General features: G+C 38.0%; 2 protein-coding genes across 17 annotated transcripts in view; both read right to left on the reverse strand.

Moving 5' to 3' along the window:
* SLC9C2 (solute carrier family 9 member C2 (putative)) overlaps positions 1-8,573 on the reverse strand; it is a 74,598-nt gene extending 66,025 nt beyond the window's left edge. For 2 of the 16 annotated variants that reach the window (XR_014816248.1, XM_084977631.1), the window contains exons 1-5: positions 8,311-8,546; positions 6,911-7,114; positions 4,708-4,808; positions 3,216-3,349; positions 1,323-1,488 (exon numbers count right to left, since the gene is read on the reverse strand). Coding sequence is in view for 9 of the 16 variants with exons in the window: in XM_084977631.1 (XP_084833757.1) it covers positions 1,323-1,488; positions 3,216-3,266 (217 nt within the window). In the remaining 7 variants the exon portion in view is untranslated. Of the gene's footprint in view, positions 1-1,322; positions 1,489-3,215; positions 3,350-4,707; positions 4,809-6,910; positions 7,115-8,310 lie in introns of those variants that run through there. The other 14 variants (XM_084977629.1, XM_084977628.1, XM_084977638.1 and 11 more) reach the window with 11 other exon arrangements.
* Positions 8,574-10,637: 2,064 nt separating this feature from the next.
* The window catches only part of ANKRD45 (ankyrin repeat domain 45), a 39,479-nt gene continuing 34,188 nt past the window's right edge, over positions 10,638-15,928 (reverse strand). Inside the window, exon 6 of the mRNA XM_013989610.3 lies at positions 10,638-14,890. Coding sequence (XP_013845064.1) covers positions 14,859-14,890 — 32 coding nt within the window. The 3' untranslated portion in view covers positions 10,638-14,858. The remainder of the gene's footprint in view (positions 14,891-15,928) is intronic.

A 15,928-nucleotide genomic window follows, 5' to 3' on the forward strand; every position in this document is an offset into this window, starting at 1 on the left:
TCCTTTAAAAAGCAATGTTTTTGACAATTAGATAGAAAGGATCATTTATATCAGTCACAAAAAGGACACATGTGGTGGCTCTGTCAATAGCATAAATAAGTGAGAGTGATTTTTTTCCCCATAAAAACAAGACACATTTGTCCTATTAGGTAAAAATGCCACTGAATCCAGAACCATGTACCCCCTGAGTATTACTGACGTAAAGAAAATATCAACTAAGAGGGAGATAATTTTACTAGTTTTATTTTAAAGAAATAGAAGCCTTTCTACTCCATTCCCTTTTTTGAAAAAAATTTTGAATATGGAAACTGCAATAAATATTTAAAGTTTATAGTTAGACCCTCTTACAGTCAGAGATTGCAGAAAAGGGAGCAGAAAAAAGAATTCAGTGAATAAAACAAGTGGCAACACAAATGCCTAAAAGAGAAAAACAGGTGAAAGAAAAACAGAAAAAATTACATTTAGAGGAAAAAGGGGGAAAAAAGAGAAGAGGATCAAACTCTTAGAGAAATATCTGGTGAAAATTTACAATATCACCACTAAAAGCATTTTAAAACCTACTATGTTTTCTCAACTGTAAGTAAAAATGGGAGTTTCACCTGCCAGAAAGGTTGGAGGTGTCCCACTCCAATCATAAGGCAATGTATTTCCACTAAATATAACTGACACCTTAAAACTGATTAAATATTTCTGAGTCAAAAACTGAACTCATAGCATCTAACCATTTTAGTTTTCACCGCTGTGTTAAAAAAACATGACAACAGGGGGATGGTTCAGAGTGAAATTACCTTTTACCAAATAAGATGGATAGTAGTACAGAACATCTAACCCTCTTAAGAATACGCTTTTATTGGATAACCTATTTACCAGACTATAATTTCGCCCTATTTCTTTCATATAAACTACAATTTCCCCTACCCTCTGCCCAATTTAACTGCTCCAAAATAAAGGCAGTTCTAACAAGAGGTATGGAGGCCTTGAAAAAGTTCCATTAGGGGTGGGTAGAGCCTCTCTTTTGGCTTAGAATTCAATGGGATGGAATAGAATGGTAATTTTTATCACTTTGGAGAAAGATCACATTTTCTTCTTGAAAATATTATTTGAGATTATAATTTTTGTTATTTATCCCAGATCCCAGACTGTCTTATTGACTTTGCATACCTCAAGTCAGTCAATGCTCCATCTCCAAGAAAAAAAAAAAAAAAAAAAAAACAGCACAAATATCTACTCGGGTGGATGAACAACTTGTCCAAGAAAAATATTATCAAAATAAAATAATATATCTTCTTATCTTCAAAATAAGGGAAACGAATCTGACATACCAATAGTTTTCAGTGAATTCACAGAATGAACAGGATCTGTAATGCCAAGAGTCATGCTAAAGAGTAGGCAAGACTGCAAATCCCAGGAATCTTTGTTGAATTTCAGAACCACATATCCAATTATGATGAATGCTGTAGAAAAGCTAATTAATCCAGTTAACAAGACCTGTGAAACCAATTCATAACACAGAATTAGACTTAACAGCTAACAAGTCACGACTGCGTTTACTTATGTAAGAAGCAGACCCTGGAGTTCCCATCTCGTGGCTCAGTGGTTAACAAATCCAACTAGGAACCATGAGGTTGCAGGTTCGATCCCTGGCCTTGCTCAGTGGGTGGGGGATCCGGCGTTTCGGTGAGCTGTGGTGTAGGTTGCAGATGCAGCTCAGATCCCACACTGCTATGGCTCTGGTGTAGGCCAACGGCTACAGCTCTGATTCGACCCCTAGCCTGGGAACCTCCATATGCCGAGAGAGTGGCCCAAGAAATGGCAAAAAGCCAGAAAAAAAAAAAAAAAAAAAAAAAAAGCAGACCCTGGTTATATATTTTAAGCAATTACCCTGGACGATATTAAAAGGTATTTGAGTTTACCTGCCTCAAAGAAACCATCTCTTCCAAGCAAATGAGATTCTACCTTATTGTGAAAAGACCAGTAAACCAATCTTTCCTGTTTTTCCAGCTTAACAGTTCTTGACATCAAAATGTTCTAAAATAAAATGCAAATTTCTCTTGCTTCTGTGTAAAACATTTCCTGGTTTCCTCAGTGATGATCTGCAAGGCTTCAGGCAGAAAGAGAGGTAAAACAATGGGCAAAAAAGCACACGCCAGTTAATTTGGCACCTTCCTAAAAGTTTTCTAGAAGAAGCCATTCTCAGCAAATTTTTGTATTATTCCATTGCCCAACAGTTTTCTGATACTACCATCACAAATTAACTTAAAAATAAAAGCCTTACTTGGGACAAAGGGTAGCTAAATAATGAGGGAAAAAATTAATTAGCAAAATAATAAACTCCTACACAAATCAAAGAGTTGATATACAAAGCATATTCTCTGATCACAATGTGATATGAGAACTGATCATTAAAAAGCCATATTTGGGCAGTTCCCTCGTGGCTCAATGGGTTAAGAATCTGACCTCGTCACTGCTGTGACTCTGGCTACAGCTATAGTGTAGGTTCAATCCCTGGTCCCTGACTCTGGCCCCTGCATGCCAGAGGAGAGGTCCAAAAAAAAAAAAAAAAAAAAATAGCCATATTTGGATATTTAAAAACAACTTCTAGGTAATTAATGGGTCAAAGAAAAGGTTATAATAAAATTTAAATAGGAAGTATGATAATGAAAGCACTAAAAATCTAAACATGTGGGATGAAGCTGAAAAGTAGTTACAGGAAAATTTAAAACCTTAAATGCACAAAATACAAAAAATGAAAAAGCTAAAAGTCAATTAGCTAATATTTAACTCAAGATGTCAGAAAAAGTACAGAACAAAATCAAAGAAAATAAAACATTTTTAAAAGAAAAATAAAATAGTCTGGCAAGCATGATTAAGAGAAAGAGAGAAGACATAAAGAAAACAACCAAAGCAGTGAAAGTAGACAAATCTAGAGACAGTTGACAGGATCTGGGTTCTGCCATTTTTCAGTCCTGTGACCTTTGAACTACACCCTGCTTATGTGTGAAAGGGAGATGACATTAACTCAGTGCCTCGTCACAGTGGTCACTCAGCAAATATTCATTCCTTCTCCCTCCCCTCAACTCTCTTTAAGTAGTGGTTCTGCAGAATGAGGAGGATAAAGCAACTGAAAGTGTGATTTGTGAATTATTATTAGACAGATTCTCATCAACATGAATAAGCAAGAATGGACCATAATTAGTGTTAAGATGTGTTCTTACCTGCCAAAACACATTCTTGAGTATATAAAAATCCACATCCAATGCAGCCATAAATATAATTAAAGGTGAAAAATAACAATAGAGTGAAAAACTTGGTGTTCTTAGAAGAGGGTAGATGATTCGGTGCACCTAAACTAACAAAGGCAAGCAAGAAATTAGTTTGCTGACATTTTGAAGTATTAGAAATTAGGTTGATGCTCTGCCAATCAATACAATTTGTACAACATTCCAATTTGTAACTAATGAGAGATTATCTGCAAGGCCAGTCCTGGGGGTCTTATGGTAGATTTCTTGACCTAACTGTCCAGATGAGTTAAATCCATAGTCCTCCACTCACTGGAAAATTGGATGAGTTCAGGCTACAAGAACATAGTTTGTGGCAAGTAATCAGTGACCCCTGAGATCATTCTGAGTGGTTCACAGATAATTATTTTTTATTTGACTCTAAGATATTTACTCTACTTTGCATAAGAAGGAAAAAAGAACTTCACATGGATACTGGTGACTTCACGGTCAGCTTAGGATTTTAAAATCTTTCAATGGGTCAAATATAGAAAAATAATACATAGACAATAATACAGATTGTATTGTATATTGTATATGTAGGACATAAATCATGAAGTTCTACACAAATGAATGGAAAACACAGCAATAATGACTGAAGTGCTGTAAATATTCCCTCCTAAAGTCTCTTGCCCAATTAAAAGCTTAAGATTCCTTATTTAACATCTCTGTGCCTCAGTTTCCTTATCAGTAAAAAGGGAATAGAGTACCTACTTACATTGATGTAAGGATGAATGAATTAACTCAAGAGTTAATAAGTTAAATTAATTTAAATGAAACAAAGCACTAAAAAGTGAGCCTGGCACATAGTAAACACTCAAGAGATGTTAGCTGGTAGTGGTGGTGGTGTTTCAGAAGAGTAACAAGAGGCGTTTACAATTTTAGAAAGGTACAAGCTCTGTCTCCAGGTTTTTTTTTTAAATAATAGAATGAGTGAAGAAATGGTTGTTGATTACACCACTATGTATTTGAAATCAAGTTTTAAGAAACTAATGAAAATTTTCTTGGATCTACATTATGTTTTATATGATGCCAGTTTTGCATTCAATCTGGCAGTTAGACAAGAGCAACCATTCATCCTGACTGTGACTGCTGCCTTCTGTCACTAGAGTCTCCACGAGTGTTGAAGACAACAGCACAGAAGAATCCAGTATGTGTACAGGGGAAGGAAACAGCAAAGACTGCAGGCAGATGGTGAAGAACCCAAGAATGCAGTCACATTTTACTTCCAAATTATTGCTTTATTTTAAGCCTAACTTATGTCTCTTTTCTTGGATGGTTTTCCATTTTCAAAATGTTTAACACCAGATGAGTTTTTCTCAGTAGCTATTCACATTAAAAAAAAATTCCACTCATTCAGGGATAGGATGGGAGTTGATCTTGTTTTGGTCTTTGTTTTTTATTCTCTAATGTATCCTAGAGACATTACCTGAATTGAACTGTAGGCCAGTTGTCCTACCAAAAATCCAAATAGAGAAAGAATCATCAAGACAATGACTTCAGAATTCTTTAAAAATGCTCTCAGAAGTCCTAAAAAATAATACATACATGGGTTATTTAGACATAAAGTATACAGATCTAGCAATCCCACTCCTCGGCATCGAAAAGACACATGTACTCCAATATTCATTGCAGCACTATTTGCAATAGCTAAGAGATGGAAACAACCTAAATGTCCATCGACAGAGGAGTGGATCAAGAAGATGCGGTACATATACACAGTGGACTATTACTCAGCCATTAAAAGGAACGAAATACCAGCATTTTTAGCAACATGGATGGACCTAGAAACTATCATGCTAAGTGAAGTCAGTCAGACAATGAGGCACCAACATCAAATGCTTTCACTGACATGTGGAATCTGAAAAAAGGACACAATGAACTTCTTTGCAGAATAGATACTCACAGACTTTGAAAAACTTACGGTTTCCAAAGGAGACAGGTTGGGGGGTGGGGGGAATGCGCTGGGGGTATGGGATGGAAATACCTTAAAACTGGATTGTGATGATCATTATACAACTATAAATGTAATAAATTCATTGAGTAATAAAAAATAAGAAAATTAAAAGCTGACTAAAAAATTTAAAAAATAAAAATTGAAAACAATATTCCATCTCTCTATGTATTTAATTTTAAACTTCCTCTGAGTGTCCTATTATTATGAATAAAAACTGACATCTGTTACAAATGCTGTCTCAAGTACAAGACACATAATGAGGCATCACTCATAGGTCAATGTGGAAACTGTTGAAGTTCTCTAAGCTACAGCAACATTATTCTATAGTTTTCCTAAAAGCCAAATATACTTTTAACTATCTAATCCTAGCGAAAAATTTTCACCTGCCAAGTGTCAAAAGACACTAGTTATTCTGTCACATATTAGACAAAATAGACTTTAAAACGAAGGCCATAAAGAAAGACAAAGAATAACATTTTCTTACTTTAAAACTCCCTACTCTATTCAGCTCATTCCCTCCAAAGGCAATATATAGACTATAATGCAATTAGTTTATGCCTCAGACAAGACCCACTGGCATCTCAAATTCTGCATTTCCTGCCTTCCAGCTATAGGTCATGACAAATCAGTAAATCAGTAAATATTTTCTGTATACTTGTTATGCATAAGGCTAGATAAAGAAATGTTTCTCTTATTATTTCTACAATCCATTTACTGCTGGAGAACTTGTCTCTATGTAATCAAAAAGGATCCAAAGCTAGTGAAATGCATGGTCAACAGCATCTATAGTACCTAAAGGGACCAAGCTCATTAATGAGTATCTTAAAGACCCCAGAGAAAGCAATTTCATCTCCTGACACGAGTAAAATTGAAGAAGTTCTTTACATGTGTTTGCATCATTGCTTCTTTATAATCTGCCTAGTTCTGGAAAGGATTTCCAAGCACCTGACATTTTTCCCCAAATAAAAACAATTTTAAGGGAACTAGAAAATTTTCTCTAATCACTAGCATTGAAATGTGGAATAAAGGTCTGTGTTTTTTAATATGTTACCTACATGAGTATCACTCAGCACTCCTATTAACCTATTAAATTCTTAAATTTTTTAAGAGACACTTGCAAGTGAAGTTTTCCTAATTCCCTACTAGGGGGTGGGGTGGGTGGTACACCTTCTCTAAAGAAGCACTTCAAAAGCTATACTAGAATGGACAAAATTAATGACATCAACTAAGAAAATTGTGAACAATATATCTGGATTCTATTTGCCCCATCTACCTTGCCCTCACCTCAGATACTTTGATCAGGTTAAGACTGGCAGACCAGACAGTGTAAGCCAGGCAGTGCAAGGCGCTCCCTCTCCCTTGTTACCAGAGATTCTAGACCAAATCTTTTATAGTTACACTACTGATATTCCATTGTAATTATTTGTTTGCCTGTCTCCCCTGTGAGAAGACTCCTTGCAGTGAAGGACTGTGTTATTCTCCACCCTGTTGTACCCAGAAAATGAAGTCACTGAATGAAGGCAAGTAGTGTAGATCATACTTATAATTAAATGAAACAAGACAGATAGCATTCACTCACATCTTATAATCTCATTGGTCCCCTACTTTTGTTGCACTTGTGAGGAGATTTAAAAACAAAAACAAAAAACAAAAAAATTTAAAAAAAACCACCTACCTCCCAAAACAATAGTAGAACATACAAGAACTGGGAAATACACCTTTTCGATAGTATAGTCAGCTGACCTTCCACAGAGTAAATCAGGTCTGTTACCTTCTTCTTGTGCCCAGAAGGACAGGTTTGGGTTTTGCATTGTTTTTTCAGTCTCAATTGATGAACCTGGATGAGTTACTGTTGACACTTTGACTAGTACAGACTCACCTGTTATGATACACAGAAAGGAAGAAAATAAGACTTGCTAAGACCTAAGCCATCCGCATTCTTCCTACCCTAGATTACACTACTCTCAGATCTGAGCACGTTTCTTCTTGCCACAAGTACACATCAATATCTCCTGATACACTTTTGCTCTAAGAACATTTTTTAGGAACACTAGTAGCAGTGACAGCGCTTCTTCCTCATGCTGCTACATGTGTATGGGGAACGATTGTGCCGATTTTTCCATTTACTATTTATTGTACAACATGGTAATGGTTGCCTTCCCTATTGGACAGTGAGTTTCTCAAGGACCAAGACTGACTACTAATTTCCCTTAAGGCTGTGCACACAATATATAGCACATAATAGGCTCTCCATAAATATTTGATGAACTGAACTTCTAGAATTTTCTCATACTGTTGCAATCCCTTGTCCCCTTTTTCCACCCTCAGGCCCCTTCAAATCCAAAATGGCAGATGTGGAAACAAGGTCAAAGTTAAGTCACATCACTTAAAGGTTAGGAATGGGGAGGATGTAAATAACCAAAAAACAAAGGAAAAGTCTTAAGCTGAGGTTTGATCATATGGTACATTTGAGTGAATTAGAAAAAGTCCCCCTTCCTCACAACACAGCACATGGCTTGGCATGTAAATAACAGGCTAGATTTCAGCCCAAATACCCATCCCACCCCTCGGCTGCTGCTCCTCTGTGGGACATACACTGCACAAATATAGGTGAGGGTCCTGAGATGTACTCACTCTCTTTTTTTTTTACAGTCTTACCTGCAGCATATGGAAGTTCCCAGGCTAGGTGTTGAATCAGAGATGTAAGTGCTGGCCTACACCACAGCCAAAGCAACAACGGATCCGAACCACATCGGTGAACTACACTGCAGCCTGCGGCAACTCCAGATCCTTAACTACTGAGCAAGGCCTCGGATCGAATCCATATCCTCATGGAGACTATGTTGGATTCTTAACACTCTGAGCCACAGCAGGAACACCTCTTTCACTTTTCCTTGCAGCTAGCTTTAACCTAAAATTCCTAGAGGTTCCTAAAGTATCCTTAATAATATTTGGAGCTCATCTTTGCATCTTTGTTCTGTACTTGTTTTATCTACAAGCCACAATGATTCTGCTGTGAAGTAGATGGTGGGCCAGAAAGGAGATTCAAAATGTTTTATCTTCAAATTGCCTTACCTCTCCCTCAAGCAGCTCTTCAGTTCCTCGGCACTTTCAGAGCCTATTATCCCCTCTTGTCAGGACAGCATCACTCTCAAATCAAGTTCTCCCAACCACCAACACCAGCAATACCTTCTGCCAAAACTAAGCTGGTTTAGAGTTGAAATCAAGGTGAAATTACTCGAAAATCACAAACAGTGCTCAGCTGGGCATCTGTTTGCCAGAGACAGTACTGCCAACTGAAATCACACCAAAAGCTATTTCCATGCCTAATTCCTATTGGTTTCTTGCTGACTTACTTTTATTCTGATTGGCTCAAGCTGTGTCTGTATTCACAACAGTTTTAACTGATTTTCTTTGACTGACAGTGGTTGAAATGGTCATTGATCATACAGACAGAACCTCCTCCTATATATTTTTTAAATATATACTGTTTTTCTTTTTTCAACCTTAACCCTTTTCCATACTGCCCTGTCTCCCGACTTTTTCATTCATCCCTTTCTATTTTCTCTTTTTTTTTCTTTCCTTTTTCTTCAATGGAGTCTCTCACTCCCGTTTTCCTCCTTAACTCCTACTTGTCATAGGCTTTTTGTCCTTAATTTGAAGGAACAATACCACCCATACTTCACAGGAGGACAAAGTTCCATGATACCAAACATGCTATTTTTGCCTCAAATCTAATCATTAAAAACAAATACAGTATAAAATTAAGCAAATGAACTATTTATTAATCAATTTGTAGTTTAGTTTCAAGAAAGTTATTTTGTGACAATGAAATTCAAGGAAACTTTGATAAATAAAAGTCCCAATTCCTACTTGAGATTAAATGGTTTCAGTCAACAGCTCTATGTCTGCCCCTGACTGCAACAACTACCCTTAGCACTCTTGCACCATTCCCCCTAAATGTTTGCTTTATATCATTTTGTTGCTGTTATCTGGTATGGTTCTTTTAAACCACTTGACCCATCCCATAAATCCCAAGGACCAAGGTTTCTTTTTAAGTTGTCTTATTCACAGACTGTCTTCTGAGAGACCCATTCCTTACTCATTCCCTTTCTCCCAATTTCATCTTAACCTTATCCATACTGCTTGTCACCTTGATTTCTCTCCTCCACAGCAATGCCTCAGATCGATTTCAATAATGCCTGAGTTCTAGCTAGTTCCTATCCTACTGCTGTCCCCTCAGGCTCATTTGGTTCATCTAGACCCTATAGGTAAGACTCATGCAGTTTTACATTTCAAAAGTCAGACTGTCCATGACTTTTGGAAAAATCCTCAGACCTCAAGAAAACTTGGACTAAATTCATAGAGTTGGCTCTAGGTTATATATAGTTCTGAGAGGTAGAGATAGCACATAACTAAAACACAGAGATAATCAGATTTTCCTCCATAACAATATTTGCCATAGAGCTAAAATAGAAAGCAATAAATGCATATTGCACCATTTTTGGTGGAGCCATGTGAGTAGACTTAAGTAGCCCTGAGAGAGCTTCCCAGTATGTCTCCATCCAACCTCTATTCTGATGATAGGCACGGAACAGGTTGGTTGGTCATAGCTCCCATTGCCTTGAGATTATACATATCATTACTGGGAGAGAAGTGTTCTCTTTCCATTTGAGCTTAGCTGTGGTAATGACTGCCTACAGCAACTAGAGGTTGTCTTCCCAGCTGCACTGAGAAGTCTGAGGCTGAGGAAAACCTTTTCAAGGAGAGACACTTCCATGACATACCATGCGGATATCTCTGAGGTCTTAAAAAAATGACCTCACAATTCTGCCTGAGATTTCAGAAGCCATTTCTTAGTTTGAGAGCTTCTGCCATGTAGAAAGGCTAGGAATGAGACATAATTTTATTTTCAAACCCAGCAAGTACTGGATCTTTTATATTTCTTTTAAATTTTATTTGAAAACTGAACTGTTCCTTTTTGGCTCGAACCTCTGCTCTCATATTTTAGCAGGGGAAGTCAGGTGGAACAAGAACACTGTCTGGAAAAGCCCCTAGCAGGATCACTGAGTTCCTTACTTAGACAACAGTGTGGCTAAACTTATCACTGTCACATAACAAGGGTCCCTTTCCTGCAACTTCTAATAAAAATTTCCTCTCTTTTCTATAAATCCCCACTAATAGTCTCTTAGATTGCCTTAAAGATTCTGCTAATAATCTATTCAAGGTCATTCAGGCTTTCACTAACACTCTCCTCTGGCCCCTTTCAGTTTCTAGCCACCGCCCAATCCCAAAAATGCAATGCCACATGTTTTATAGTTTATTACGCCAATTTTTCACTTTCACACGCCAAAATTTATATATTATATATCACTGTGTAACAAACAGACCAAACTTAGTAGTTTAAAACAACAACAATCATTTATTTAGCTGAAATCTACAATTCTGGCAGGGCTCAACAGAGGCTTGTCTCTGTTCCATACAGCATCAGCTGTGATAGCTCAACTGGAGGACCGCTTCCAAGATGACCACTCCTATCACTGATGACTGCTGTCTGGAGCTCAGCCAGGCCTCCTGTCCATATGAGTCTCTCCACAGGCTGGTTTCCAAGGAGCATCTCAAGAGAACTAGGTGGAAACTGTATCACCTTTTATCTTACACGATCTATGGAAATCACACAGTTATCACTTCCACTGTGGTCACAGGCCTGCACAGGTTCAAGAGGAGAGAACAGAGACCCACCTCTCACACGAGAAGGTCATGACCACATTGTAAGAAGAGTATGTGGGATGGGAGGTGTGGCCATCTTGGAAAATACAATCTATCACAAATTCCATTAAACATGGGGGGCGGGATTGTCAGCCCTTTACGTTGGGGTGTCATGTTAGCAGTCTGCCTGCTTTAGCTTAGTCTAAAGCAGTAGTTCTCAAAGGATGAACTATAGGCCAGTTGTGATCCATGACAGAAGTTCCATCATATACGGCAAAATGAAAACAAAAAAGTCTATGGTAAAATTTATTCAACTTAAAGGGTAGAACCTTATACTGAGGTAACATCCTCCCTTCTTACAGTGTTAGAATGTCTTTTCTTTCATTAAATAATAGTGATAGCAGAGAGTAGTTGTTTTCTTAATGACGTCATACCAACCTCCTTTTTTTTTTTTTTTTTACATTTTTTCAATGAAGAAATAAAAAAGCCTAAGGAACTACTGTCTAGAAGTTATCAGAAACCGAACACAGCCTTTGCTTTACTACCTCTCAAATACTGTGATTTAATTTACCTGTATGCACTTTGAAATAGTAACTAATTACTCTGAGTGTTCAGAAAAAGCCATGCAGCTGCCTGAGTAACAGCTCAGACTCAGAGCATAAGGGCATTTCATACTCCTGTGACTACAACTATAGTTCAATGCAACAATATGTCACAAGACATACTGTGTATCTCTCAAAACATACTAAAGCCATAGACACAAATGTATATTCAGATCCTCATATCAATAAAATCTTTGAAGTGAAATCCAGAAGTCCCTAGGTTCACATGCCTAAAAAGTAGTACAGCATGGGAGTTCCCACTGTGGCTCAGTGGTTAACGAATCCGACAGGAACCATGAGGTTGCAGGTTCGATCCCTGACCTTGCTTAGTGGGTTAGGGATCCGGCGTTGCCCTGAGCTGTGGTGTAGGCCGCAGATGCAGCTCGTTGCCCTGAGCTGTAGTGTAGGCTGCAGATGCAGCTCGGATCCTGCATTGCTGTGCTCTGGCGTAGGCTGGCGGCTACAACTCTGATTACACCCCTAGCCTGGGAACCTCCATATGCCATGGGTGTGGCCCTAGAAAAGACAAAAAAGACCAAAAAAAAAAAAAAAAAAAAAGGAGTACAGCATGCAAGACAAAGGTTAAAAAAGAGATTAGAGAAGAAACTAGATACACCATCAGAAGGCTGGATGCTTTTGTGTCTTGTCTTCTAGAGGAGCAGGAGTTGAAATGGGGTTCTGACACAAGAAAAATATGGAGATAAGGATTCAGGAGTCATTTTTTATACAAGTGAACAAGCTCTATAAGTGAATAAAGACTACAGAGTTCTGTGAATAAGGTGGCACTGAAAGAATTCATTCACAACTATTACTTACTAATTTACTATGTTATAGGCTCTTTAGGAATGAAGAAAAACAGGACAAAGCCCCCACTCTCAAAGAGTTCATAGTTCACATGGGAAGACAAACATGTGAACAATTAAATAGACTAGAGTATGAGGCTGTTAATGAGGTGCCCCAATGAGGGAGGGATTAGTTCTTCCTAACAACAGGGGTAGAGGTCACGGGGAAGAGAATTACAGACGCTGAAGGATCAGGATTAACTTTTTTTTCAACCTTACTGAGTTATAACTGACATATACAATTGCAAGGATTAATTTTTGAAAAGTTTCTGTAGCTGGAGGCAGATGAAGAAGAGGAGTTGGTGTCTTAGTCCGGTCAGGATGCTATAACACCACCATAAACTTGGTACCTTATAAAAAACAAATTTATTTTCTTATACTTCTGGAGGCTGGCAAGTCCAAGACCATGATGCCAGCAGATGCTCTGTCTAGTGATGGATGTCTTTTTGCTCTAACCTCATATGGTACAAGGAGCAAAGGAGCTATCTAGGGCCTCTTTCATGAGGGCTTAATTCCATTCCTGAGAGCTCAGCCTCACCACCTAATCACCTCCCAAGGTCTCCACCTCCTAATACTCGTACATTGGGCACTAGATCTCAAACTGGGGGGGTGGGGGCACAAACATATTCATAGCAGCTGCTGAAAACAGAAAAGTAGTTTGTAAGAAAGTAAAGGAACCATAATAACATAAAGGTGCCAATATGAGTTTCAAGGAGAAAATATTAGTGACTACACCAAAAGCTACAAAAAAATTAAGAATAAAAGACTTAAATATTAATAAAGGAGAGAGAGGTTTATTTTCTACTCAAAGTCTCTAGAAATGCCTTGGTCTTATCTAGGAATCTTTGAAGTGAGATTGAGAAATCCTTCCCTAATCACCAGGACTGGAAAGCAATGTCATATTCAAGATAAAAGTTCAGGAAATGTAGAATTAGAACAGAAATGACAAAAATGGCACCTAGCATTTTTCCAAATTATCCCAGTGCTTAAAGATAATGTATTTCTTACAATCTACAATATCAAGAGAATGGCACAAACACAGGTCTCTTTCTTTTCATTACACCACCAACACCCACTGGATCTACCAGAGAGGGGAGTGAGAGTTATTGCTCTGTTCTTCTGTTTAAGGCAACTGAAATGGAATTGCTCATACATAAACAAAGATCTCAAAACCTTAAAATTTGTGAGATGAATTTAAAACAGTGTTCCTCAAAACTACGGCTGAGAAAATGTCAACCGGAGTTCCCATCATGGCTCAGTGGAAATAAATCTGACTTGTATCCATGAGGATGCAGGTTTGATCCCTGGCCTTGCTCAGTGGGTTAAAGATCTGGAGTTGCCGTGAGCTGTGGTGTAGGTCACAGATATGGATCTGGCGTTGCTGTGACTGTGGCATAGGCTGGCAGCTACTGCTCTGATTCAGCCCCTGGCCGGAACCTCCATATGCTACGGGTGGGGCCCTAAAAAAAGAAAAAAAAAGAAAGAAAGAAAGAAAATGTCAACCAATAAGGAATTACTGAATTGCCCATTTCTTTTCCTTCCTCTCTACAGTGAAAAACTAGCTTTCAGGGCAGGACAAAGAAGGGAATAATTTTCTCTCTGTAAAACTTTTCCAGAAAATCAGAGTCATAGAAGGTTCAGGGGCTCTCAGACAAACAAGAACAAAGGACATTCCAAATCACTGATATGAAACCATCAATGACAGTTAAAACCTACATAATATAAAACAGAAGGGAAAATAGCATCCATTTATAATAACTATATCACCAAATGGAATCCATTTATAATAAATGTATTGCCAAAACTACAGAATAGGGGAAATCTAAGTATAAAAAGAGATCTGTGTTTATTAAATTTAGAAGGAGATTAAAGATAAAGAAACGAGATTTACTAAGAGACTGTATCCTACCTTAAAGGTGAATTTTAATTTGGACATAGGAAATAAATAGCTGTTTAATTTGAGGTCTGATCCAAACCATTCTTAACATTTCATTGCTCTAGAATGTTATCCCATAGCTTTCCATTTGAGAGAAGAAAAAATTTTTCCTCTGCAAATAGAAAATACGTCTTTTTTAAAAAGCAGAATTCCTCAGTGAAAGAGAAATTTCCTGCCTCAATTACACAGAAAATTGTTAGATTCTCCAAGCAGCTTTTAGAGCTTCATATGGTCTTTGAGAGGGAGTCATACACTGGTGCTCTCCGGAAGGAGCACGTGGAACTCACATGAGGCTGACTTGCAGGGGCAGAGGCAGGGCCAGAGAGTCTGTACATAAGCATGCTGAATGGAGTAAAACAAAACAAAGGTGATTTAATTTCATACTTGAACATTTTTATAAAACCCCACATCTATTTTCTTAACTTCAGTTGGCATGAATAGGTTTGCCTCTATAGACACTAGAAGAAAATGTGGCCTTTCTAAAAATGTATGTTCAGTAGAAGGTATGATCTTGGCTTCTTTTCTGATCATGGCTTAGAATACAGATTTGGCACTTTTCACTTGACCTGAAAGGAAGCAGATTTTTAAATAATTTCATTAGCTTGCAACAGAAAACAAAAATGAAGCCAATTTTTAAAACAATGGACATGAAATAAATCAGTATATCCAAGCCTGAACCAGTCATTAATGAAAACTTGGTGAGTCAATGCAAGCCTTTCCCCCTCCACCTTTTTTTATTTTTTTTAATATTTAAAGCTGTGAGGTCACAATTCTCATATAATCAGTACTACTGTTCCAAATTCTGCCATTAAACAGGGTGAATCTGAATAAACTGCTTAACCTCACGTGCCCGTACTTTCTTCGTTGTAAAGTAAGGAGGTCATTTCAGAGGTTCCATCAAGATTGAACACTTCTATAATATGAAGGTGTAAGACACCGGGTGCTTGGAGGGGATAGAGGGGACCTGAGGAGACATTTAACCCTTCCTGAGGGGTGAGAAGGGGAGGGAGGGTAGCTGGGCCAGACTAACAATACTGGTGGTCCAGCGGGGGAAGGTGGGAATTGAACCACATAACCAACAATTCAGGTCTCAACCTTCTTACTCCTGGACTATACTGGTCTCACTCCCTCTAGTCTCTTCTCCCTCCATTCCATTTTGCAAGGAAAACCAGATTATTTTCCACTACTTAATCCCTCTTCTCTTCTACTTCAAATAAAGCCTTTAATGCAACCCCCTGCTCTGAAAATAAATTACAAACTTCTAGCTTACAATCCAGTTCCTTTTTTTTTGGCTGCATCCACAGCATATGGAAGTAACTACGACAGGGATCCAACCCATGCCACAGCAGTGAACTGAACCACTGCAGTGACCACACTAGACCCTTAAATCACTGTGCCACACGAGAACTCCACAATACTGTACATTTAATCAAATGATTACAAGCTCACTTTCCAACTTTTTCTACTGTTCCTTAACTCCAACTCAACTACAATCAGCCAGATGGATCCTGACCACTTTTGTATTCCCACATCTTAAACTGTTATCGTCATATTGTGCTTTCATCCAGAATTCCCTTCCTATTCTACCACGGCTACCTATCTTT

The sequence above is a fragment of the Sus scrofa genome, chromosome 9 (genome assembly GCF_054392235.1).
Source record: "Sus scrofa isolate SSC_HxYL_T2T_F1_AM1 chromosome 9, Sscrofa_HxYL_maternal_Yorkshire_Landrace_v2.0, whole genome shotgun sequence".
NCBI classification, from domain to species: domain Eukaryota; kingdom Metazoa; phylum Chordata; class Mammalia; order Artiodactyla; family Suidae; genus Sus; species Sus scrofa.